The sequence below is a fragment of the Carassius carassius genome, chromosome 29 (assembly GCF_963082965.1).
Source record: "Carassius carassius chromosome 29, fCarCar2.1, whole genome shotgun sequence".
NCBI classification, from domain to species: Eukaryota; Metazoa; Chordata; class Actinopteri; order Cypriniformes; family Cyprinidae; genus Carassius; species Carassius carassius.
Window position 1 is genome coordinate 27,625,332 of NC_081783.1, and position 26,497 is coordinate 27,651,828.

At 39.2% G+C, this 26,497-nt stretch overlaps 2 protein-coding genes across 3 annotated transcripts; one reads left to right on the forward strand and one right to left on the reverse strand.

Moving 5' to 3' along the window:
* The first annotated feature begins 95 nt into the window (after window positions 1–95).
* On the forward strand, window positions 96–14,809 carry LOC132109982 (MICOS complex subunit MIC60-like). 2 transcript variants are annotated; one of them, XM_059516488.1, is made up of 15 exons: window positions 144–184; window positions 216–296; window positions 1,352–1,425; window positions 1,647–1,839; window positions 1,950–2,097; window positions 2,907–3,011; window positions 3,603–3,710; window positions 3,873–4,006; window positions 6,883–6,986; window positions 8,953–9,088; window positions 9,263–9,392; window positions 10,084–10,307; window positions 10,605–10,736; window positions 11,355–11,484; window positions 13,756–14,809. In XM_059516488.1, exons 2-15 carry the CDS (start codon window positions 255–257, stop codon window positions 14,361–14,363), a joined length of 2,268 nt encoding a protein of 755 aa, XP_059372471.1. In that variant the 5' UTR covers window positions 144–184; window positions 216–254; the 3' UTR covers window positions 14,364–14,809. The 2 variants fall into 2 exon arrangements, with proteins under 2 accessions (XP_059372472.1, XP_059372471.1); XM_059516489.1 differs by lacking the exon at window positions 2,907–3,011 and having other exon boundaries at window positions 96–296.
* Window positions 14,810–19,782: 4,973 nt separating this feature from the next.
* On the reverse strand, window positions 19,783–26,388 carry ptcd3 (pentatricopeptide repeat domain 3). Its single transcript, XM_059516490.1, has 24 exons — window positions 26,239–26,388; window positions 26,023–26,075; window positions 25,824–25,854; window positions 25,678–25,723; window positions 25,520–25,588; window positions 25,225–25,329; window positions 25,022–25,145; window positions 24,821–24,930; window positions 24,581–24,657; window positions 23,994–24,081; window positions 23,851–23,911; window positions 23,689–23,771; window positions 23,464–23,608; window positions 23,327–23,377; window positions 23,103–23,192; window positions 22,322–22,350; window positions 22,130–22,236; window positions 21,679–21,757; window positions 21,501–21,591; window positions 21,220–21,305; window positions 20,698–20,846; window positions 20,567–20,608; window positions 20,190–20,348; window positions 19,783–20,100 (listed from the first exon to the last, which is right to left on the reverse strand). Exons 1-24 carry the CDS (start codon window positions 26,328–26,330, stop codon window positions 20,055–20,057), a joined length of 2,013 nt encoding a protein of 670 aa, XP_059372473.1. The 5' UTR covers window positions 26,331–26,388; the 3' UTR covers window positions 19,783–20,054.
* Window positions 26,389–26,497: the final 109 nt, after the last annotated feature.

The window sequence follows — 26,497 nt, forward strand, 5'->3', positions numbered from 1 at the left end:
CACCATGTCAGTGAAAGAAATAATTTTAAAACGGAATATTTCTTTCTACGAACGTATGACGTATGTGTCACGTTGGGCGTGCCCACTGTGCGTGCGTTGCTCTTGCTTTCACTGCGTTGCGCCGGCGTTGGAGATAATCTACAGTGTGCTGGGGCAAAATTGCTATCGAGGTTGATCACTTTTATAATGTTTTGCTGAAACCGGTGGCGTATTTGTAGTCTTAAATCCAACATCCAGAATCAGAAGAGGCAAGCATGTTGCGCGTCGGTTGGAAAGGGGCTCGTGCAGCAGCGCGGGTGAGTTTATTCTGCTAACGTTAGAGCGGTCATTCAGTGACCCAGAGAGAGGCCCGACGTTTATCGTAAAATTACTGATTATAATAGGCTCAGTAGTGTTTGTTTAATTAACCGGTGATTATGTGAGCAAAAGCGTCTTAATGAGTTGATAGTTTCATTTGTTCAGATTTGTTATTTGCAGTTTAAGAGGTACGCTAGGACAGAACGCGGCTCTACGTCAACGACGTAACGTTTGGTCGAAAGAGGCGGTCACAGTGTGATTGGCAGATTCTTCGAACCAATGAAATTTCAGATTTAAGAGAGTGACGCCTCTCTCCACTAATAAAAATCCAGCATGTACTCCAGCGTAAATATGGGCGGGCTGTGTATGATTCATATTTTCTGTCACCCGGATGTCTAACCTGGCTAACAGCTGTCTGAAAATCTTTCATTTTAATGTATTCAACATAATTTATATTTAATAGTACTTTTCTGAAATCGTGTTCACGTAAAACATTTAATCAACGATATAACTTACACCCTGTTCACACAGTGAACTGTTTATTGTTTTTTTTCCCCAATGGAAGGACGTGACCTTGCTGGAGTAAAGTTCAGAGTTTCCTCACAAACACTGCCTTCATGTCTACTGTGGTGCTGTCATGCAAATGAGTCTAATGAATTATCAATGCTGTGTATAACAGCTGCCAAAATTTAAACCATCTTATTCTAGGCACTGAAGAAACAAACTAATGTTTGGGGTTAGCCGTCCATTCATTCATTCATTAATTGTTGTTTAATGTGTTTAACTGGATGCTTGATCTACAGTGATGATAAACATGTTTGGAGAATCCACAATTTTTTGTTTGGTTTTTAAAGTCACAAAAAGAGCAACATTGGAAACTGAACTGCATTTACAGCTGAAATGAATGGCTGTTTAGTATTAATTGATGTGAAACTGTGGTTGTGGCCAGTGTAAAAAGAAAGTATAATTTCTAATACTGTAGTTTATGATACAGTATATATTGCAGTAGTGCATGTGAAATGATGATGATGATGATTTGTTTGTGTCTCTGCAGCAGTGTGTGTGTGGGAGAGTGAAGGCCCATGCGCTGCAGCACTGCCGCAGATACACCACGGCTGGAGACTCTGGGTACGACATCAAACTCTGAATTTAACCCCTAAACACACCAGCTTACAATGATATTGCTCATTTGCTTTAAAAAGTTGAGTGTTTTTGCATTATTTTGTTTTACCACATAATGCATTAGACATCTTTAAATGAATGTTAGTTTGACCTTGGTCTGGTGTGTGTGGAAGAAAGAAAACCCTGTCAAATCACACTCGACTGCATTTGATATTTTTGTTCTGCAGATCTGCTGCTGGGAAAATAGTGGCGGCTAGTCTTTTAACGGTTGGTGGTGGTCTTGGTGGTACAATCCTTTATGCCAAATGGGACCCGAAGTTTCGGGCAAATTTAGAGAAGAGCGTTCCGTACTCCGATCAGCTGTTTGAGATGGTGCTTGGGCCGCCCCCTCCTCCACTCGTCCCTTTACAGAAGAAACCAGTAAGAGTTACCATCACTTTCACTTCTGCTTCGTCTGTCTTTGATTCTTAGACCAGATTCATCTATGCAGCTGTCTGTGCTTCTGTTGTACTTCTGTTCTGTTTTTATAGGTAAAGATCGAACCCCTGCAAATCTCTTCACTGTCAGAAGCATCTAAGGAGTCCAAGCAGCCTAAAGCTAAAGCCAAGAAGTCCGATCCAGCACCTGTGGGAGCTCCAGCTGCTGTAGAGGAAGCACCGACCCCACAGACACTCGAGGGTGAGTGAGACTCACACACGTCTTCACATGCATTTCAGATGTGCGACAGCTACACTTAGTGTACACAGTAGTGTAGTGATGTTTGAAGCATCTGACTGGTTGTGGTTATCAGCCACTACTGAGTATTTAAAAATAATGAACTATCAGTCTGGCCCATCTGTCTGTCATAAGTCTTAATCACATAAATATTTGCTCTTGTTGTGAATCAGTCTTTGTCCTGATATTACAGTCAGTGAAACCAAAGAAAAACTGGAGCTTCCTCACAAGTCACATACTGTATTTACTACATTTAAAAAGGAATAAACAATGTGACTCTTAAAAAATACGTATATCAGTATAGTTTGAATGTGTGTAATATGAATGAAATCTGGACTTCCTTTAGTACGTCTGCCATGTTATCATTGTCATCTGACATACAAGCGTCAGTTGCATTGATACACTGCCATTCATGACTCCTCTACTGTGGCCCGATGGGATGGTAAATGATCTCGCCGAAAGTAGTAGGTCATCGGGGTGCTTTTTACTTGCTGTTAATTCAGACATACTGCTCAGTTCATATACCAGCTGGTTCGTTTTTCACTTACGTTATAGTAGGGAAGTATGAATACTCAGACACCGAATGCATCATTTTACAGTTGAAGCAGATAGACAACAATCAGCTGAATGTCTATTGATGTCCTGAACCTTTATATTCAAATGATCACAGGCAGTACTAGTCAACTTACTGTAAGTTGTGTCACTCTTGATCACTGATGCACCAAGGCTGATCTGTGATCTGTATTTCTGATGGAGTCCTACTGTTGTTGCAGAAGCCTCAGCAGAGGCAGCTCATATTATTTCGGCTATCAGCGACGTGCCGTCTGTGCCCGCTCCGGGTACAAGTGACGACAGCCCACCTGTCCACAAGGCGGCAGGTCAGCACTGGATCATTCACACAATCTTCTGCTTCTAACAACTGATCCAGAGCCTGTTTGTCTTCATCACTTCAGTTGTTGTGCAGATGGCATCCGTGTCTCTTCCTCTCTGCATGCTCTCAAACTTCACTCCCTCCGGTTCTCTGTCCATCCTTCTGCACAGTTTTCTCATGTGACCCTCGCTAACCTGTTCTGTTCATTGTGTGTTTGTTGAGTTCTTTACTCTTCCAGTTACTAACAAAAGCGTATCCTCATTTGTAATGATCTGTGCCAAATATGCTGGATTGCTAGTCTCATGAGAACCCATCATCTAAAAAAAGAACAAATATATCAGGTTATGAATCAGTTTGGCTTTTCAAAACTGATTTAGATAATTGACCACTAAGTTTAATGTCTTTTTTTTTATGGATTCACACAAAAAAAAAGACCTGGTCATTTGTTCACAGACGATGATGTTTACGTTGTACATGCAACCAGTGAAGACCGTGCACTACAAAGGCATATCGTTTCACATCACCCAGTGTTTATTTTGGTTCAGACGGCAAACTTATTTCCCATGGCACTGGAATAGCTCTCTCTGTGTGTTTGTAGGTGAAGAGAGTAAGGGTCATCTTGAGCCTGTGCTGAAGGAGAGGCCAGCGGAGGAAGTGTCAGCTCGACTGGCTCAGCAGGATAAAGCTGAGCAGGATGCTTTAGCAGGTGGGTGACCACACAATCTGCACATGAACCAGTTAATACAGAACCACTTATCTGTATTATCTGTATTAGGCTCTTGCTCTTTTCCCCAGTAAGTGCCTGTCTCATTTTTAGTGCATGAAGACATGTATTTGTATATACTGTGAGTGTTTGTGTGTGTCTCAGCTCTGACTGTGGGACTGGAGGAAAGTCTGGGCAGCTCTGCTAAGACCACCCTGCAGGCCATTGGAGCCCAGGAGGCCGCACTGACAGCCATCGCTACACATACAAACAGACTCAAAGAAGCCATGGACTCAGAGGTAAACACACACACACACACACACAATGATTTGAACCCTTATTCTGCTGATCAGGTAAATCAGGTGTATTAGATAAGAGAGACACCCAAAATATGCAGGTTTGGGGTACACTGCTGTAGCCTTGTGCTAAAACACCTTAGCACCAGAAACAACCAATAATGCTCTAGCATTGGCACGGTGACCTCTGACATTTTGGAGGGCAGGTGCTCAAGTAAAAAAGAGGCGCCGCCTCTCATGATTACTTAGCCATAATTAAAGTTACACTCTGTTGAACATAATTTAATTCCTTACGATACTTAGTGTAACTAAACCCCTGCTCAGAGCCTGACTCCACCCACTGACAATATTTGAAAAATGCTGAAAAGTGGGCAGATCACAGCGGAGATAGAGGGGACGAACCGAGGGCGGGGCTGAGCGAGAGCGGCGTGAACATGAGACTCGCAGTGACGGATTGATTGACAGCTGCTGTCAGAGACGCTAAAATGGAGAGTGACTGTAATGACGCAAGTAGCTTTGCAACAGAGCGATCATTTGAAGTAGAGGACTTTTCTCCCCCACTTTTACCTGAAGTGGAGGGTGTCGAGGTGTCTGTTCATATCAATTCGAGCCGCTGGCTCAAACTGCTGTCTTAACTCCCGCATCGCGTCACTTTTCAGCGCGAGCTGTGTGGAGAAGCCCATTTCCACCTCCATTGCGTTGGAGAAGCAATCCCGTGTAAAACGCAGTTTGCACACTCAAGCTCAAGGCGGGAACTTGCGGTCTTCCAGGCCAAGTGCATGCAACCACTGGCGCTTAATTTTAAAGTCTGCTGGTAAACTATACAGTTCAGCAGTGCTGTCGCAACCAGCAACACACCTCTGTACCATCCTGACCACTGTACTAAATACAGATAAATCTACGCTAACTTGAAGATCTAAATAACTATATAATTGCTATGCTAAATAGATGCTATAATAGTTCTTACCTGGTCGTTACCAATACTCGCAATTCCAGCTCCTGACTCACTACAGTGATTTTGATGGTTTTATACTGCCAAGGGCGTGGTAGCTCGTACCAAGGGGCGTGGTGAGCTGGAAACTGCTTACATCACCTGCCACCGCAACATCCAATAGGAAAAATCTACTGCAGTAGCCACCGTCCAACCTGAAGAGGGCAGCACTCAGACGTTTTTACACCATATATTGTAGAATTAAAACACTTTATACTCAAATGTTGAAAAAGTTACTCGAATCAATGAACAGCACTAATAAAGCCCCATTCTTATAGATCATTAACTAAAAAAAGTTGGTTTAGGGTTTAGTTACTCTTTAACACTAGTGGTCGACCAATATTTCGTTTTTTTGACTGACGATATCTTGGAAAGCAGGGGGCCGATATAATTTTTTATAATAACTTTTTACATTTTAATTAATATTTAAGACATTTGAAATCATTTGACAATGGATTAAAAAATAAATGTGTAAAATAAACAAACTTTATACAAATAAATATTTAATTAAAATATAATTAAAAAGGGACTAAACACTGTAATCAACAGGGCACTCTTGGTTTCCGGGAAGTTTGTGTGCACGGCGAATCATATTTGTCAAATAAAGCCAGAGTAACACTCATTTTACATACAGCACACAGTGAAAATGACATGAATATGAATATGCATAAAGTGCAGCATGATTTGAGATCACGAGTTTAAAGTTTAAAGCATTCAATTCACCCGGACCGATCTTCAAAAATTCATTCAACCGATTAATTCAAAGAAAAAACACTAAGGCTGTCAAAGAACATTTTTTTATAATATTTTAGAATTTTTAGAATATTCATAACATTTTAAATAAAAATCCACATTTGAAAGCAAAACGTTACATTCGAATTTTAGGTGTGTGTTAAGGAAGCAGCCTTCTCAGCGGTGCACGAGATGTGATGACATGTAAAAGAGTCATTGCATTTGAGTGTTTTTGTTAGCTTATCCAGTTGAAGCCACTAGATGTGGTGCTGCTTCATTGATAATTACAAATACTGCGGGAAAGTAGAACATCAATGCGGAGATTACACATATTTTGTGCTTTTTCTAAAGGGACATCTATCACCTTTTGCACAAAAGATCTGCATGTTTACAAAGCCATGTAAAATAAAGGCAAGTTCAACTTTGATAAAACGTATCTCGAGACTAATGGTGGGTTTTTTCCCCCTTCCCACTGCAACTCGTGTTACATTAAATGAAAAATGTACTCTGTGTGATTGGTTTTCAGCCCTTTGTATTAAACTATGAATACATACATGATGCTGTTTTGCTTTTAGTTAAGCAACTTAATTTATTAAAATTGGTTTATAAACAATATTTCAAACATTATGGAAAGTCATGTTATCTTTTTCTCAGTGTGCCCTCTTGTGGCCTCATGAGAAAACGAAGATTTTCTTTACTCTAACTGAAATAATGCATTTTAAATATAATGCATCGGATATAATATTTAAAATATTTTATATTTAAGCACTAAATTTGAATTTAGTTTTTCAGCCTTTTTGACAGCCCTAAAAAACACCACTCTGGTGTTGCTGAGAAACACAACTATTCTGCTCTGTTTGGAACTATTTAGTTGGTGAATCCGAGCAAAAACAGTAAAAAAAAATATAATTTTGTGTCTAAAATGGTCCGTTTATATAATTAATTTATTGTTTATTGAACATTGTATACATTGAATATTGGATTTACCATCGTGCTGATATTCAGACAAAAGGCACTTGTGTGATGTTGCTTAACTATATGTTTTTAACATAAAAAATAAAAAAACTCCTAAAAGGTGCAGTTTATATCTTAATGGAGGAATTTAGTATTTAAATAATGTCTGCTGCTTGTGACACTGTCATGTGTTTGTGTTCAGACTCCTCCAGATGAGAAGTCCTCTCAGTGGACAGCACTGAATGAGGCTCTGAGTGACCGCACCAGAGCCATGGAAGAGGCTGAAGAAGCCCTGCTCAAAGCCAAGTGAGACCTCCTTCTGACAGATCTTAAATCACACTTTCAACCAGTGTCAATTAGGCAAGTTTGGGGTCTGTAAGATTGAAAGAAGCCTCTCATGCTCACCGATGCTGCATTTATTTGATCAAAGCACAGTATGAATAGTGATATATTGTGAAACATTATTACAATTTCAAATAACTATTTGAAATATTTGCTATTTGAATATATTTTAAAATGTAATTTATTTCTGTGCATCTTTTTTGCATCAATACTTCAATCTTCAGTGTCAGATGATCCTCCTGAAGTCATTTTAAAATGCTGAATTGCCTAAGAAATATTCTTATTAATATCAGTTTTGAATTTTTTTTTTTATTGCTATGTATTTTTGTGCAAATCATGATTTTTTTTTTCACAATTCCTTGTAAACAGAAGATTAGAATTAAGAGCAATAATTTCAGATAAAAAAAATCTTTTGTAACATTATAAATATCTTTACTGTCTCCTTTGGTCCATTTAATGCATGCTTGATTAATAAAAGTATGAATTTAATTTCTACAAAAATCTAACTCAGGGGTTTTCAAACTGTGGGTCGCGACCCACTCGTGGGTCACGGAATGGAACAAGGTGGGTCGCACAAAGTCACTTGGCTGCAGCTAATTTTGCGTTTCAATGACACACAGACACTAACACAGTTCAGTCTAGGGCTGCACGAATGTGACGAGTGGGGCGGGGCCTAGTGCCATGGGAACAGAGCTAGGCCGGTGGAGTGATTGGGAAATGAGCAACACTCACCGGTCTCAAGAACCACGGAGGAGATCGGAAAGATACAAAAGAGGAGCGATGACAGTGAAGGACGAGAGAGGACCAGGCCTGGGTTTTATTTTGTGTTTGTTTTTTATTTGTGCACGGCAGTCATCCGAGAGGGGCTGTCGCGCTGTTTTGTGTTTATTTGGTTATTAAAACTTTGTTTGATTGTCCGCCGGTTCCCACCTCTTTCCACGAAGGAGTCATCGAGGCGGTGGGCTGGAGTGAGTTCGCCCCCCCCCCCCCGGCAACTCACTCCAGCCCACCACATCGAGCACCCTCGGCGGCAGACTCCTTCGCCCTGCTCGATGGCACTGCGGATTCACCCCAGCGGCGAAGGATCTTCGGCAGCGCGCCCCTCCTTCCTCCCTGGCTTCGGCACCAGTGTAAAACATTAAAATCTTCACAATCACAGGAAGAAGGAGGCGGGAACTGGGAACCCACTCATCACAACGATATAGCCCACCAACATTAATAATGAACTGCAATATCCTTAGTGTGATTTTCAAATTGCAATTAAGTCCGTGTGCGTTGCGTGTTTTGAAGGTCTCAGAGCAATGTCATTAAAAGGTTCAATCGGTCTTTTTTTACCTATTTCACAATTATTTTAATCTCCAAACTGTTTTAGATAGTTCTGCTTTGCTTCTTATGCTTTTCTAAAAAAGTGTTGGATTGTGCTCCGTTCTCGCCGACACACACGGAAGGATCATGAATGCAACAAAACACAGCAGCGCAGATCACACTTCACTGGAGTGAGCCTGCTTCACGTTTTTATGGACACTACATATTTTAACGCCAGTAAACAAAAATTAAAACTTGTAAATTTGTAGTGAAATTTTCAGTTGTACTCTAAAATAAAATGGTTATTTTTCTTAAATACTTAATTTCTGTCATAAAAATTTTAAGTAAGATTAGGTTTAAAGTAATTTCACTCGTTGTTTTTTTTTTTTTTTTAATATTTTGGTGGGTCGTGAAATATATTACACTTGTCTAGGTGGGTCGTGGAATGGAAAAGTTTGGGAACCACTGATCTAACTGACCCCTAACTATTTTTTTTATTTTTTGTTTTGTTTATATTAACGGTCCATTTCTACTGTTGAATGGATATTCTGTCATAATGCTCAGCCCTACACAGAGAGGTGCTTAATCATACTGTTTTGTGGATTTTTGTTTTGTGTGTATTTAGAGGAGAGCTTGAACATTTGCGTGGCGTGATCAACAGTGCAAAACAATCCAAGATTGACACAGCGAGACCCCAAATCCTGGCCGCTGAGGAGAACTTGCACAGCATGATTGTGGATCTGGATAAAGTAGTAACCAAGGTAAGTATCTTAATCTGACTATGTTAATGTGCTTTGGAGGAACCCAGTACATATACATGAGAACTGAGCCTGTAATCTGTTTAGCTTTATACTCCCAGAGACTCTGGTGACATATCACAGTGTCCCATCTGGAGTCTGTAAGTCACACCTGGGTGTTGTCTGTCTCTTCTGCAGGTGCAGACGGCGCAGACAGAGGCGAAGATCGTGTCTCAGTACAGTGAGCTGGTGAATGAAGCCAAAGCTCAGTTCCAGCAGGAGCTGGCCAACATCACACCTGAGATCCAGGCCAACTGGAAGGGGCTCTGTAAGACCCCACTCACTCGTTTGTCATTGATCTCATGTATTTTGACTAGGTTTTTTCCTCCCTTGAGTCTTTATCAGATGTAAAATCTGTTAATGCACATGAATAATTAATGTGTGACAAAGTAATTTATTTTTTAACATGGTTAAAACATTTATTGAGCACAGAGAGCTGATGTTTCTCAGTAAATGGAGAAAGACAATTAGTGAAAATGTACTTGTTAATTAACCCCTGTAGGGAGGGTTAGCAAAAGGATTGATTAGTGAAATGGCATCATTCATAAACCTCTTACAATAATAATCAAATGCAATAATCACACATATTTTCAAATGTTTAGATTTCTGTAAAAAGGAACTAAATCATAATTACTAACAAAAATGTGGACATTGATATATATATTAATGCATATGTTATATTAAAGCAAGTGATAATAATTTTAATTGAGGATGCCAAAAATAGCATAAACACACTTCTAGCACACAAATTTACAAATGTTTAAAAAATGTAAAAACAGTATGTCAGGCTTAAAATGCAGAGCAACCTAATTATGCAAGGCTTCCTCGAGACCAAATGATTAAGGCACCTACTAGTCATTTTTTAATCTTAGCATATTAAAATACTAATAAGCTGCTGCAGTCATTCCGTGCATCACAGTGATGTCTCTCCTGTCATTCTGCTCCGTGCTCTCTCTCAGCGGGACAGCTGAGCGCAGATGATCTGAACTCTCTGATCGCTCACGCACACCGGCGCATCGACCAGCTGAACCGTGAGCTGGCCGAGCAGAGAGTGAGGGAGCAGATCCACATCGAGGCGGCTCTGGAGCAGCAGAAGCTGGAGGATCAGAGAGCGCTGGAGAGAGCCGTGGCTTCTGCCTTGGAGCACAGACGAGAGGACATGAGACTCGAGCAGGAGAAGAAGGTCTGCTCACTTGAGATTTAGAAAAACCATAATACCAATCCGTTAGAAAAGATACAGCAACCAGAGATAAAACGGTCTGAAAGTCTGGTCTGAGTTTGGTTGGGGTTAGGGTTAAAATCAGATTTTTTAGATTCAGTATGATTGTAGGTTTAAATAGAATATCACTGTTATCTTTCTCATAATTATGAATGTAATCCTAAAAAATATAAAAATATATTTCTTAAGTTCATTGCACACTGCGCTGTGATGCTGAGAGCTTTCTCTGTGTGTGTGTGTGTGTGTGTGTGTGTGTGTCAGGTTCAGGAGGTGCGTGAGGTGATGGAGGCTGAGATGAGGACACAGCTGCGTCGTCAGGCCGCTGCACACACAGATCACCTGCGGGACGTGCTGAAGGTCCAGGAGATGGAGCTGCGCGAGGAGGCCCAGGAGGTACCAACACTGCCTCTTTACATGCACTAACCACTACAGAATTTGGGATAGAATTGACCAGTTAAAGGACTTGTTAAAAAAGAGATGGTGTTACCTGTTTGACTGACCAGTTTGGTGCTGAAACTAATTAAAAGTGATGCACCAAAATTCTGCAAACGGAAATACATTTTTGGTTTCGGAGAGCTCATTAACAGAAAATGTAACATTTAGTTAGCGCTTCTCCGCATTTTACTAAATATATGCACTACTATTTTACATATTATTCGTTTTTTTTTCTTAAACTGTTAACTTCATTAATAGTCTTTGTATGCAATAAAGCTGTCATGGAAAGAAGTTTTAGTTAAAGCCAGCATTTAAATATATGTTTTTCAACCACGAATTGGAGTAGAAAAAAATATTATATTATTCAATGTAGTTTATATACAACTCAAGATTTTTATTTGAGTGCATGATTGTGAAATACATTTGATTAATTCATTATTAAAATGTATTTTCAGTTTTGGTTTGAATTAATTTTGGTGCATCAGTATTACTCTTAACACTGGTGCTGTCTGTTTCTACTCAAGTAGTCAAAATTGAAAAAAAGTCTGTCTAAATGGATTAAATTCTTTCTTTTAGATTCTGAACAGTAAGATGATGGAGCAAGAAACTCATTACCACAGACTGACTCAAGAACAGCTGGACACCTTCACTTTGGACATGAACGCAGCTTACGCCCGTCTAAAGGGCATCGAAGAGGCCATAGACAGTAAGTCTCAAACCATTTAAACTCTGCCAATAGTATTACCACATTCAGCAGAAATGAAAAAACGAGGATCTTGCGGTTGGTTCCATTCACATGTAATACGTCTTCAAGTCAATAATAGAATCCATCAATCTAATTTCTTGAAATTTGTTTGCTATGTACCCAATAAAAGTATTACATGCTGAGATATTAGCAAATAGGGCTGCACGATGTGTCGTTTAAGCATCGATATCGCGATGTACAAATCCACGATAGCCACATCGCAGGATGTACGATGTAGGCTATCTTAGTTGATCCGTTATTCATTAACCGTACAGGCCAGCTGCTCCCCGGCCCTTGACGAATGTGATTCGTGGATTAATTGCAGTTTAACCATCACAGAGTGAAAGTTTATCATTTGCATGTGTTTTTAAGTCCTGTCAGTTTAACAGGGCGCATATAAGAACGAGCAGAGAGAAAGAGCGCGAGACAGAGACAGAGAGAGAGAGAGCGCGAGAGAGAGAGAGAGAGAGAGAGAGAGCGCCCCGGCCACCAGCTCACCTTCACCGTCTTCAAACAACACGAGCGCTGTCTTGCTCTCTCTCACTTGCACATATTAATCAAAATCAATTGACACAATGGTGTAGAACAAAAAAAACTAATTAACTAAAAAAACTGCAGAGATAATTACACAAGGCGTGCCATACACGTCTGATTCGCGAACTAATGATTCCTTTGAACTGATTAAATTTAATGAATGGTTTAAACAACTGACCTGTCCAACACTGAACTCACCAGACGTCTGAATTGGTGTATAAAAAAAATCTGTAACACTTTACAATAATGTTCTATTTATTAAACTATTTAACTACATTATTTAACATTTACTATTACTGAACTGCACTTCTACAACATTGCTAATTTCAACATTTAGGCTATAGCCTTCATTGTTGAAATCAAAGGTTTTACAGTATTTGTTAACATAGTGCACTGTGAAGTAACATTACCAAACAATGAACAGCTGTGTTTTTATAAACTAAGATTAATATTAAAAACAAAGATTAATAAATAAAGTAACAAAAGTATTGCTCGTGGTAAGTTCATGTTAGTTAATATGTTAACAATTCAAAGCATATCCTAAAGTTACAAACATAAAATATAATTTACTCTAATTCTATCGTGCAGCCCTACTAGAAATCTTCTTTTATTCTTATAAAAAAAGTGCAAAAAAGTGCTCAGTGCATATTAAAATCAGCAGAGGTTTCAGTCACGCAGGACCTTCCTCAGTGTTCACATACAGGTGCATCTCAAAAAATTTTTATATCATGAAAAAGGTCTTTATTTTTCTAGAATATAATAAGGTAATATCTTTCTTATTCTAGATTCACTGTACACAAACTGAAATATTTCAAGATTTTTTTTTAAAATTCTGATGGTTATGACGTACAGCTAAAGAAAATAAAAAATTCAGTATCTCCAAAAATTAGCTGATCACCTCCATGCCACGCCGCATTGAAGCAGTCATTATTACAAAAAGAGCCCCAACCAGGTATTCAGTGCATAATTAAATCTGCTTTGGAGATGTTGAACATTTCTGTTTTGTAAAATTTTTTTTTATTGATATTTGAGAAAATATTCAATTTTTTTGAGATACTGAATTTTAAATTTTTCTAAGTCATAAGTCAACTGTAAGTCATAACCATCAGAATGAAAACAAAAACTATTTTTTTTTTTTTGTGTGCAATGAATCTAGAATATAAGAAAGTTAGCTTTTTTTTATTACATTACCAAAATTAAAGAACTTTTCCATGATATTATAATTTCTTGAGATGCACCTGTACTATTGAAACAATTAATTTTTCTATTTAGTTCCTCACATATCGTCACATTAATCTAATTTAATTCAAAATATAATCTATCGAATCAGTTCAATTAATGAATCATTGACAGACCATTTACTTCATCGGCAATTTATAAATATATCCAGAGGAGATACAGAAAAAAAATATACAAACAATCTCAGTCTCCATACAGTCCATCATAGTAAAACTGGCCGACATATGGAAAATAGCACAACAAAAAACAGAATGCATTAAAGAAAAAATAGACATAAATTTTGAAATCTTCATTCAAACCATTTAGTTGTACAGTGTTAAGACGAAAAACCCATATACTTTAAATATGTAATGATTTCTATTCCAGATTCGTATGGTGTCACTTTCAATAGAGGCATTCTTGAATCCTCAGTTTGACTTTGATTGATTGTTTAATATTAAATGTTTGCCTTGTCTCCAGGTCATGTGATTGCCGAGGAGGAGGCCCGTAAGGCTCACCAGCTGTGGCTGTCTGTAGAGGCTCTGAACTACACGCTCAAGTCTGCAGGACCAGAATCCCCCACCGAGCCTCTAGAGGGCGCTGTGCAAGCCATCAAAGAGAACTGTGCAGAAAACGAGTTCGCTCAGGCGTTGGCCACCGCTCTTCCTGAAGAGTCTCTGAGCCGAGGTATCTACAGCGAAGCGTCCCTTCGCGCGCGTTTCTACGACATCCGCCGCCTCGCACGACGTGTGGCGCTTATCGACGAGACGCGCAACAGCCTGTACCAGTACTTCCTGTCCTTCCTGCAGTCCATCCTCTTGTTTGAAAGGGAGCAAGTAGCTCCTCCTTCTAAACTAGCACCTGAAGATCTCGACACGTTCAGGCTGCTAGCCTATGCTACTTACAGCATTGAGCGCGGCGACCTGGAACTAGCCGCTAAGTTTGTTAACCAACTACGTGGCGAGTCACAGCGTGTGGCACAGGACTGGCTTAAAGAGGCCCGACTCACCTTAGAAACAAAGCAGGTGATTAACCTGCTATCAGCGTATGCTAATGCAGTAGGGTTGGGCACAACTCAGGTCCCTTAGCCACACCCACTCTGTCAAGATTATGTAAATTACGAGGAGTGTTACTTGCCCGCTATTACCGGAACCTTGTGCTCCTGTGTTTAATTTATAAATAGGTTGTGTGCTAGCCAAAAATTAGTTTTTCTTATCTGCCCAAAGCACTTTTGCAGGAAGTGTTTGCCCTTAAAACAATTCTTAAGTGGCCTTCCATTCAGAACGACTAGTAGTTAGTAAGCGGGAAACACTTGGCAGTGGCACTCCTCGGTGTATATGGCACACACCTCACTGCTTAGGCTTTAATATGTATTTAGCAGGTCTGGAGTGTGATGCTAAACCTGTTCACCGTTTCAGGATTCACATGTTATGCTTCAGTTATATTTACTGGTTGCTATTAACCCAATATGTTGAGAATAATAAATCTCCTCATTCAGTATTGAGGATCAATAAATCATGGTTGTTGACAGTAATGGTATTTCAGTTATTTGCATGACTGCATTGTCGTAAAAATGGGTTGCATCCGGTTTAGTAGGGGTTCATTTTTATTTTAAATTAAATTTATTTTTTTGGGATTTGGACCCAGGTTCATAACAGTTTGAGTGGCACATTTGGTCCCTTTGACTTTGAATAAAGGTGCTGTTATTGAATGATGGATCCGCACATGCTATATTGGATCTAACAGCAAACCTGTAATGCACTGATAAGCAGATGTTACACATTTTACAAATACATCATATACAAGTGCGGTCAAATCACCTTTATTTATATAGCGCTTTAAACAAAATACATTGCGTCAAAGCAACTGAACAACATTCATTAGGAAAACAGTGTCAATAATGCAAAATGACAGTTAAAGGCAGTTCATCATTGAATTCAGTGATGTCATCTCTGTTCAGTTTAAATAGTGTCTGTGCATTTATTTGCAATCAAGTCAACGATATCGCTGTAGATGAAGTGTCCCCAACTAAGCAAGCCAGAGGCGACAGCGGCAAGGAACCGAAACTCCATCGGTGACAGAATGGAGAAAAAAAACCTTGGGAGAAACCAGGCTCAGTTGGGGGGCCAGTTCTCCTCTGACCAGACGAAACCAGTAGTTCAATTCCAGGCTGCAGCAAAGTCAAATTGTGCAGAAGAATCATCTGTTTCCTGTGGTCTTGTCCTGGTGGTCCTCTGAGACAAGGTCTTTACAGGGGATCTGTATCTGGGCCTCTAGTTGTCCTGGTCTCCGCTGTCTTTCAGGGATGTAGAGGTCCTTTCTAGGTGCTGATCCAGCATCTGGTCTGGATACGTACTGGATCCGGGTGACTGCAGTGACCCTCTGATCTGGATACAGACTGGATCTGGTGGCCACGGTGACCTCGGAATAAGAGAGAAACAGACAAATATTAGCGTAGATGCCATTCTTCTAATGATGTAGCAAGTACATAGGGTGTTATGGGAAGTGTTTCCGGTTCCGGTTTACTAATTAATGCAGCATAAAAATCCTTTAACGGATTTGGATAATAAAAGCATATTAGTATGTTATGTGTAAGCCAGGTTAAAGAGATGAGTCTTTAATCTAGATTTAAACTGCAAGAGTGTGTCTGCCTCCCGAACAATGTTAGGTAGGTTATTCCAGAGTTTAGGCGCCAAATAGGAAAAGGATCTGCCGCCCGCAGTTGATTTTGATATTCTAGGTATTATCAAATTGCCTGAGTTTTGAGAACGTAGCGGACGAAGAGGATTATAATGTAAAAGGAGCTCATTCAAATACTGAGGTGCAAAACCATTCAGGGCTTTATAAGTAATAAGCAATATTTTAAAATCTATACGATGTTTGATAGGGAGCCAGTGCAGTGTTGACAGGACCGGGCTAATATGGTCATACTTCCTGGTTCTAGTAAGAACTCTTGCTGCTGCATTTTGGACTAGCTGTAGTTTGTTTACTAAGCGTGCAGAACAACCACCCAATAAAGCATTACAATAATCTTACTTTGAGGTCATAAATGCATGGATTAACATTTCTGCATTTGACATTGAGAGCATAGGCCGTAATTTAGATATATTTTTGAGATGGAAAAATGCAGTTTTTACAAATGCTAGAAACGTGGCTTTCTAAGGAAAGATTGCGATCAAATAGCACACCTATGTTCCTAACTGATGACGAAGAATTGACAGAGCAACCATCAAGTCTTAGACAGTGTTCTAGGTTATTACAAGCAGAGTTTTTAGGTCCTATAATTAACACCTCTGTTTTTTCAGAATTTAGCAGTAAGAAATTACTCGTCATCCAGTTTTTTATATCGACTATGCGTTCCATTAGTTTTTCAAATTGGTGTGTTTCAGCGGGCGCGAAGAAATATAGAGCTGAGTATCATCAGCATAACAGTGAAAGCTTACACCATGTTTCCTGATGATATCTCCCAAGGGTAACATATAAAGCGTGAAGAGTAGCGGCCCTAGTACTGAGCCTTGAGGTACTCCATACTGCACTAGTGATCGATATGATACATCATTTGATACATATGATACATTCAATGCTACGAATTGATGGCGGTCATATAAGTACGATTTAAACCATGCTAATGCACTTTCACTGATGCCAACAAAGTGTTCAAGTCTATGCAAAAGAATGTTGTGGTCAATTGTGTCAAACGCAGCACTAAGATCCAATAAAACTAATAGAGAGATAAACCCACGATCAGATGATAAGAGCAGATCATGTGTAACTAAGGAGAGCAGTCTCAGTACTATGATACGGTCTAAATCCTGACTGGAAATCCTCACATACACCATTTTTCTCTAAGAAGGAATATAATTGTGAGGATACCACCTTTTCTAGTATCTTGGACAGAAAAGGGAGATTCGAGATTGGTCTATAATTAACTAGTTCTTTGGGGTCAAGTTGTGGTTTTTTGATGAGAGGCTTAATAACAGCCAGTTTGAAGATTTTGGGGACATATCCTAATGACAATGAGGGATTAATAATAGTCAGAAGAGGATCTATGACTTCTGGAAGCACCTCTTTTAGGAGCTTAGATGGTATAGGGTCTAACATACATGTTGTTGGTTTAGATGATTTAACAAGTTTATACAATTCTTCCTCTCCTATAGTAGAGAATGAGTGGAACTGTTCCTTTAGGGGGTCTATAGTGCACTGTGTGATATGATACTGTAGCTGACGGCTGAATGGTTGCAATTGTATCTCTAATAGTATCGATTTTAGAAGTAAAGTAGTTCATAAAGTCATTACTGCTGTGGTGTTGGGAAATGTCAACACTTGTTGAGGCTTTATTTTTCGTTAATTTAGCCACTGTATTGAATAAATACCTGGAGTTATGTGTTTTCTTCTAAAAGAGAAGAAAAGTAATCAGATCTAGCAGTTTTTAATGCTTTTCTGTAGGATAGGTTACTTTCCCGCCAAGCAATACGAAATACCTCTAGTTTTGTTTTACTCCAGCAGCGCTCCATTTTTCGGGCTGCTCTCTTTAGGGTGCGAGTATGCTCATTATACCATGGTGTCAAACTGTTTTCCTTAACCTTCCTTAAGCGTAAAGGAGCAACTTTATTTAAAGTGCTAGAAAAGAGAGAGTCCATAGTTTCTGTTACATCATCAAGTTGTTCTGAGGTTTTGGATATGCTAAGGAATTTGGATACATCAGGAAGATAACTTAAAAAGCAGTCTTTTGTGGTAGAAGTGATGGTTCTTCCATACTTGTAACAAGAAGTAGAATTTACAATTTTGGCTATATGAAGTTTGCACAGAACTAAATAATGATCTGATATATCATCACTTGGCTGCATAATTTCAACACAATCAACATCAAGGTTCATCGTTGTGTGCCATTATGGCTGGAAGCTGCAGAAAGACCAATCAAATGGAGAACTTAATATTCAGTTTTGTTTGCAATGTAAATTAAGCAGTTAATATAAAAGAGCTGTAGGTGGTCTGTGTGTGTTACTGTCATATTGTTCGACTGCTGCAACAACAGACTGTAATGAGCACAAAAACAACTTCAAGATTTAAAACTCATGGAAATATTAATTTCACATTTATTGCATTTTCAATCGTAAAAAAATGCATGTTTCCAAGTTACAATTAAGAGTAATCAAAGTAATGCCTGAATGACAAAAAAATACAGTTCTAAGATAAGATAAATCATGCAGTTAATGTCATTTATTTAATTAAAACTATTCCAGATGGCTATTTTTAAAGATTTTAGGTGCCAAAGTGAAAACACTCTTTGAAATCGAACTTTGCTATCCTAGAAACCACCAAAATTCAAGAGTTTTGTGACCTTGAAGAGCATGATATGGATTAAAGCTTGCTGAAATATGTTTATACCCAGGGGCTAAGCCATTTAGGCCCTAATGTTTCTAATCCATGTCGGTAGGCTTGAGTCAAAGTCAAAGTCACCTTTATTTATATAGCGCTTTAAACAAAATACATTGCGTCAAAGCAACTGAACAACATTCATTAGGAAAACAGTGTCAATAATGCAAAAATGATAGTTAAAGGCAGTTCATCATTGGATTCAGTTGTCATCTCTGTTCAGTTAAATAGTGTCTGTGCATTTATTTGCAATCAAGTCAACGATATCGCTGTAGATGAAGTGTCCCCAACTAAGCAAGCCAGAGGCGACAGCGGCAAGGAACCGAAACTCCATCGGTGACAGAATGGAGAAAAAAACCTTGGGAGAAACCAGGCTCAGTTGGGGGGCCAGTTCTCCTCTGACCAGATGAAACCAGTAGTTCAATTCCAGGCTGCAGCAAAGTCAGATTGTGCAGAAGCATCAATGAGTGGTGGAAGACGCTTTTCTTAAGAATGATGTGATTTTTCTTTGACATTGTAACATATTTAGATACATGTTAAGCATGTGCACAACGATGATGATGCATCAGGCAAGGTGTTCTTCTAGAATATAAAATAAAACATTTGCTAATTTAGTTGTTACAGTGCAAAATATTAAAAGGGGTAAGATGATATATCATAATACCAACTCTATGAATGTAAATATGATTTCACTTAAACTATGGAGTTTAAGTTAAAATGCAAATTCATATGAAATAAGAAATGTCATAAATGTGCATCAAATTCATGGAAATGATTAAACCCCATTGCGTACAATAAGTATTACATTTAAGAAGAACACTAATAACAGCATGGGTCTAATTTGACCTTTTAACTTAAATAAAAACGAATAGTTTTTATTTTAAGTATAGGTCACCAGAGTAGAAATAATGAAATTTTATTGGGATTTATAAAATAAAAGGGTTACTAAATACTAATCAATAAAAGGGATTTATTGAGGATGCAGTATAAGCACTGTGTAGAACATTACGACAATCCAATTAGCTTTTCTGCATCAGAAACAGAAAACATGTTCTGTAACTTATCAATGTGTCTATGGTAGAAGAATGTTGTTTTTGTAATGTGAAATATGAGTTTGAAAAGCACCAAACAACTCCGACCGAGTCTCACTAAATGCTTTAATAGCAACAGTTGTAATTTTGTAGACAACGGCAGAAATGGTGAAACTGTCCTGAAGAACCAGTCCAGAATAATCCACAAGGAAATGGGAGAAATCTTTCTTTTCTTACAGTACTTTTACTTTCCAATTGAATGAAGACAAGTACACGATTATTAATGACATTGAACATTAACACACTGAGATTTCTCCAGATATTTAGCTGCTATGATCCATCCACGCTGCAGAACGCCCCTCAACCCGAGATTTAATCGCTCTTAAACGATTGAATCTCCAGATCAGACAACATGTTCCTGCAAGATGAAACAAGACCACAGAGGACCAGATTAGAATGGTTTCATTCGACTAAAATCTCTAGGGTTGCCTAAAGAGCAACTTTTACCTCTGCTGCTCTGTGAGCTCAAACTCCTGCAGGACCCTCTGGATGAGTTTCGGGGTCCCGGGCAAACAGAAGCCAGCGGAGATCTGCACCAGCTCCACCGCCTGATTCACTTCCCCACCCTCCTTTACACACACCAAGAACTTGTTCAACAGCTCCTCACTGACAGAACAACACATCAGACTATTAAGGCATGAAATATCATTTAATTTAGCTTCTTTGGTGCAATAAAGTGCATCTGGGTTTTTAAAAACTTTAAATCCTAAAAAAAGTTAATTTCTACAGTCTAGATATTCTTCTAACTAGAGTATGCTTGATTGTTAAGCTCTAAAAAGCCACGTAAAATCGCTTGTCAAAGTTTCTGAGACCCCTGATCGTACCTGGGAACTCTGTTGTGTGTTTTGAAGAGTTTGAGCATTTCCCTGAATGAAGAGAAGAGAAAGGAAATCTGTGAGGTGCTTTAACCGGATTCGATCTGGATCATATTTCAGACATGCATTAAGGATTGTACCAAGCGTCCCGTGTCCTATGAGCTGCCAGTAACACAGAGATGAGGTCACTGAGAGAACCAGCCGTCCAGTTCAGCAAAATCTTGCCCCGGTCACCAGTGTCGTATATTTTCTTGATGTCCAGTGCACACTCAGCAAACGACTCCTGCACCTGTCCAGAAAATATATAGTGAAAGTGGTCAAGTTTGGTGACCCATACTCCGAATTTGTGCTCTGCATTTCACCCATTCAAGTGAACACACACACACACACACACACACACACACACCCGGAACAGTGGGCAGCCATATTGCTGTGGCGCATGTGCATTACAAACCAGCACTATTTCTATAGACTGACACTGATGCACACACACACAAACACACACAAGATTAATGTGTGAAAATTGGATAACTGAATAAAGAAATTGGCTTTAGAATCCACTGACAAGGCACAGGATTGAAAAGAAAATGAATCAAAGGAGGAAGACTTGTAGAAGGCATGAGTATAAACCAGTGTAGATGTAGATGAGGTAGAGGTAATACCTCCTGATTGTGCTTCTCTCTTGCCATAAGTGTCAGCAACTCTTCCACTAGATTCTGCCTGTTGGCATGCCCCAACTGTTTGATATCTGAGGAAAAGGACATTAGACAATACTTTAAGACAGTCATCTAAATGTGATGTCAGAATTATACATTATAGATGCACACATTGCGGTTTTCTGATGTGTGACCTGCCGATAGAGATTTTCTTTGTAAAAACTATAATTGACCCCATTTACAAAAAACAATAAAAAATCTCTTTATTTTTTTAATCAGTCAATCACCTTTCCATATTTGTGGGATGAGGTCTAATCTGTTGTCTGTGTCCAGCGCTTGGAGCAGGTCTCTCATGGCGTTAGAACTGGGGTAGTACACCTGCACACCAGACCACATCAATGCACTTCACCATTCTGTGTGCGTTCACATGAATATGATTCACACTTATGATCAGGTGTTACTCACTGAAGGAACAAGATCTCTGTACCACTTCAGCATCACATCAATGTTCTCCATCATACAGAGCAGACTGAAGAACCGCGCACTGAAAGACAAGCAGAAGCTAATTATTTTTGCAGTATTAATGCTGCTTTTGCTTTATTATAGGGTCCCAACCAACACAATTTTTATATACGGTTATTTTTTCCCATTCACATATGTAATTCTAATGATCTTTTAAGTTCTTTATATTAAGTGCTTCCATGCTTTGGTCAGCTTGGCTCATGCACATATTTCCCCCCACTGCAGGTCACATTTTATCTCCATTAAAATGTGTTTTTTTTTATCACAGTTTTTAATGCCACAATGCAGAGTCAACAAATCAGTTCATTGGATTAGTTGCAGCAGGCCTGTGCTGAGTGTCACATTAGAGAAAGCGTTGATGGGAAAAGATCTTATTTTGCTGGTTTATATTTACTAGTAAATGTTCTGTTGGAAATCTTTTCCCAGAAGTCTCCAATTCTCTCCAACCCCCAGCAGCTCGTGGACCCTGTACGCCTGCTCCATGTCTTTAGTGTCAAGACACTGTAGATACAGACGCCAACAGGGTCACAACATGACATTTACCTTGAAACAGTGTTGTGGAAAAGATGCGTTTAAATGCACTTACAATTCTCATAGCAGTAATGAAGAACAGTGCTGAAAAACAAAAGCAAAGCAGATGTGATATGCCTTTACAAAAAGGCATCAATACATGTGTCCTGTCCCAATACCCACACCTGGCACTCTGGAAGAGACAGGAAGTTAGGTGCACAAAACTGTCTCCGCTCTGAAACATGCCAAATCTCAGTTTCCGTAACTCACACTAAATCTCTAAATGTTAGGCTAAAAGGTTGTTTTTTTTCTCTCTCTTCTCTGAGGCACAGTATATCCCATCATTCATCATGTTCAGGAACACACGTACCCTGAAATCAGACTTTATTTTAAAAGTATTCAAAATCTAAAGGTGTAAACGTTGTGTCCAAACTTTACTTTCAGTGTCCCATGAGCTAATCAATTGTTTTTGTGACACGCTTGTGATCTTCACACTCACTTGAACACAAATACACTACTCAAAAAAACTAAAGAAACACTTTTTAATCGGAGTATAGCATCAAGTCAATTAACTCCGGGATACAGATCTGGGCTCATATTCACAAAACATCTTAAGGCTGAAAGGAGCTCAGAACTCGCTGATTTAAGAGAAAATCTTAAAAATGATGGGTGTGTCAATCCTAAATCCTGATTTTGGAGCACAAAACCAGTCTTGAAGCGCTGTGGTATATTTTTAGCAATACTAAAAAAAAACATTGTATGGGTCAAAATGATCGATTTTTCTTTTAGGCCAAAAATCATTAGGACTTGTCAGGTTGTAAGTTAATAAACCGATCTCTGTAACGATATGCAGATACCATCATCAGGGTCCTGTGGAGTGAAGCTCTTTCCTGACACCTCGTTCATCACTTCCTGTAGAACGTCCGTTTGGCCCTGAACTGGGGCACCTGCAGAGCAAAGCATGATGGGAAATGCATGACTGTGTGTTTCTGTGCATGTGTACGCGCATTTAACATGGTCATTTAATTAAGAATTGGCATTTTTTTTATATATATAAATAAATAAAAAGAGCCTTTGTGACCTGGTTTATAAAATATGGCGAGCAAGTGAGTGTAAGAGGCCAGACTGGGATCTGAAATCAAAGAAAATAAAAATCAATTATAAACCAAAACATTCATAAACCACTTCTTTCCTGTAAGTAATGATCGCTCAACGGACCGATGGAGAGAGTCTTCATCTCACTGATCACGGGGAAGGCCTGCGATCGGCCCACAGTGCCACAGCGTCTCAAAGCCTTCAGGACGGCGTTCAGCGTCAGGAGGTTCGGCTTGACCTTCTGCTCTGCCATCTGCTTCAAAAGATCCTACAAAACACATGCAGACTGAGGAAGAAACTACTTCACTTCAGAAACAGCAGTGTCACAACCACGTTTCAATCACATACCACTATCAGCTCCCATTTTTCATTGTATTTCTCTTTTACTTCCGGGGCGGCTGTGATCAGGGCATTGAACGTGTGCACATCGGCTAGAGGAAGGAAACGAGGCATCTCAGCTCAGCTTGGGAAACGTTTCGCTTGAAATGTGTCACACTGTAAAGCACAAACCTTTCAGTCGGCTGTTGAGCAGGTCAGTGTAGGAGCTGAACGCTTTAGAATGAGCTCCATACTGTGAAACCAAACACACGTGCGGTCATCTTCTGCGGTCAAACTAGAAATCAAATGTATGAGGAGTTCCCCTCATCCGTTACCTTCACCATGCCTCGTATCACAGCGCTGTACGAATGTGTGTCCGGCTCCGACAGCAACGCAAAGATCCTCTCTGCATTATTGTTCTCTCTGAAGGGGAGAAACGAGACGAGCTGACGGCTTATGATATGACAGTCTATTAGCTTGACTTTGTGATGTTATGCAGATTAACTACCAGCAAAACGTTTAGAATAATTATGACTTTTTTTTATGCTTTTGAGAGAATTTACAATTACTCCAATTATTATTCCAATTTAATGTTGGAAACAGTTTTTGCTGCTCAGCGTTTTTGTGAAAAACCTATTTCATTGATTCATGATATTTTGATTAATGAAAAAGTTTAAAAGAATGGCATTCATTTGAAACAAATCTTTTGTAACATTATAAATGTCATTTTTGATTAATTGAATGCGTCCTTGCTGGATAATAACAGTATTTACAAAGATATTAAGCAGCAAATATAGTTTTTAACATGGATTTAATTTTTTTTTTATAGTTATTATAAATTGTAATATTTTTTCTTAAACATTTAAAAAAAAAATTTAATTTTTCCAAACTCAGGTTTTACAAGAGAGAGAAAAGCACTCACTTCCAGCTGGCCTTCAGTAGATCACTAGCTTTAGCTGCTCTTCCTTTCTTAGCCTGCGGTTCATCCTGAACATCCTCCTGCGGTTTTACCAGTGCATAAAGAGTGTTGTTAAATAGAGTTAAAAAACTCATATAAATCAACATGATACATGTCTTATTGGTTATTCTAAAATGAAGCAATATTACTGGTCCAGATATCCATGTTTTAAATGTATACACTGATGAATTGCACCAGGCCTACCGTCTCCTCACTCCTCTGTTCTGGGACGTTCTCTTGTGCGGGATCATGATCTCCATACAAACAAATCAGATCTAACAACTGATTGGTCACATCCAATGACACCGATGTACCTGTCCAGAATACAGCGATCAGCTGCAGAGTCCGATTCGACTAATATCTGCTGTAATATGACATGCAAGGGCAGATCTGGCTGGTTCTTACCGGCCTGCTGCAGCTGGTCGAACAGATCCACAGCAGCTCTGACTTTCCTCATCCGAACTCTCTCTACGAGCGCAGCTTCAGACACCTCCTCTATCTGAGCCTCGAGAGAGGCCGGCATCAGACACTTCCAACAGAAGCAACACTCATGAGCACGAGAACTCGTAGACAAATCAAACCATGAGACACAAGTACTGCACACTCACAGGGATATGAGGCTGAGCGTAGTCCTTCTGGAAGTATTTCGGGTATGTATTGATGAAATATTTGGCAGCATTTCTTCCGGACTCCTGGGACAAAGAAAACAGTTTCTGTGTGGGAGAAAAAGAAGCTAGCATTAGAAAAGTTGCAGTATATACACATTCATTCATTTTAATGTTTAAATAAACATTCTATTAATGTAAAGTGTATGTTGTATGTTTGCAGAAACCGCAGCTATCGTAACCGCTTCTCTAATAGTCTGAACTGAAAACCTGACTTGGTTTGATAGCCCAAACTCACAAACTCTGACGATGTTTTTGGAGTGAGGTATGGATCATCCTGGAATCTGTAATCTGAGGCTGTAGGATCCTAGAACAAACAACAAGCAACTGAGCTTAAATGATATCTGATAACAATGTATTTTAATATGGTTGTTACGAGTGGTCTGATGAACATACCCTTTTCACAGTGGATGCCAGTGCCTGTAAAACAGCCTCTTTGCTCCTGATAACAGTAAAAAAAAATTGTTAATGAATACATTATTTTAAAAAAATATGAAATTCATAATTTTAGATTCTTCAGTTCAGATCTGACCAGTACATACCATGTTTTCTTCTTTGGGATGACTATTTCCTCTGAAAAAACGAATAAATAAATAACAACAATAATAATAATAATAAAATTATAATAATTATAAACACACACACACACACATATATATACATATATATGAGAGAGAGAGAGAGCATCTTAATTTAAGAAAGCATATAATAATTCCTATTAAACAGACATCATTATCAGACCTGGAGATGAAACGGCCGGTTGTTGATCTTCTGCAGAATTCAGAGCAAAACTCCTGAAATCAAATAATCGCATAATGAGCGGCTGATAACACTCGAGCAGACACACACAGCCCCTTCAAATGACCTACAGACAACCAAACGCTTCTTTACATACATTAAACAAATGTTATATGATAAAACGGGCCAAATAAGCCGGTCTTTGTGCATTTATCTGACCTGTTTGGCCATGACTTCTGCAGATGAATGCGCAATATTCTGCTTCTCTTAAACACATGATGCCTGAGAGCTTGAGAACAGGAGGACGCCATGACACCAAACTGCGTGCTCACAAAATATTCAGTGGCACTTCTCTAATGACATCATAGAAATACTCCTGCAGGGGGCGCTTGGCGGCTCGGACAGCAGAAATCTCATCGGAACCACCACAGCCGGCTGTGATTGGTCCATCATGTTTAGCGCTGAGAAAAGTCACACA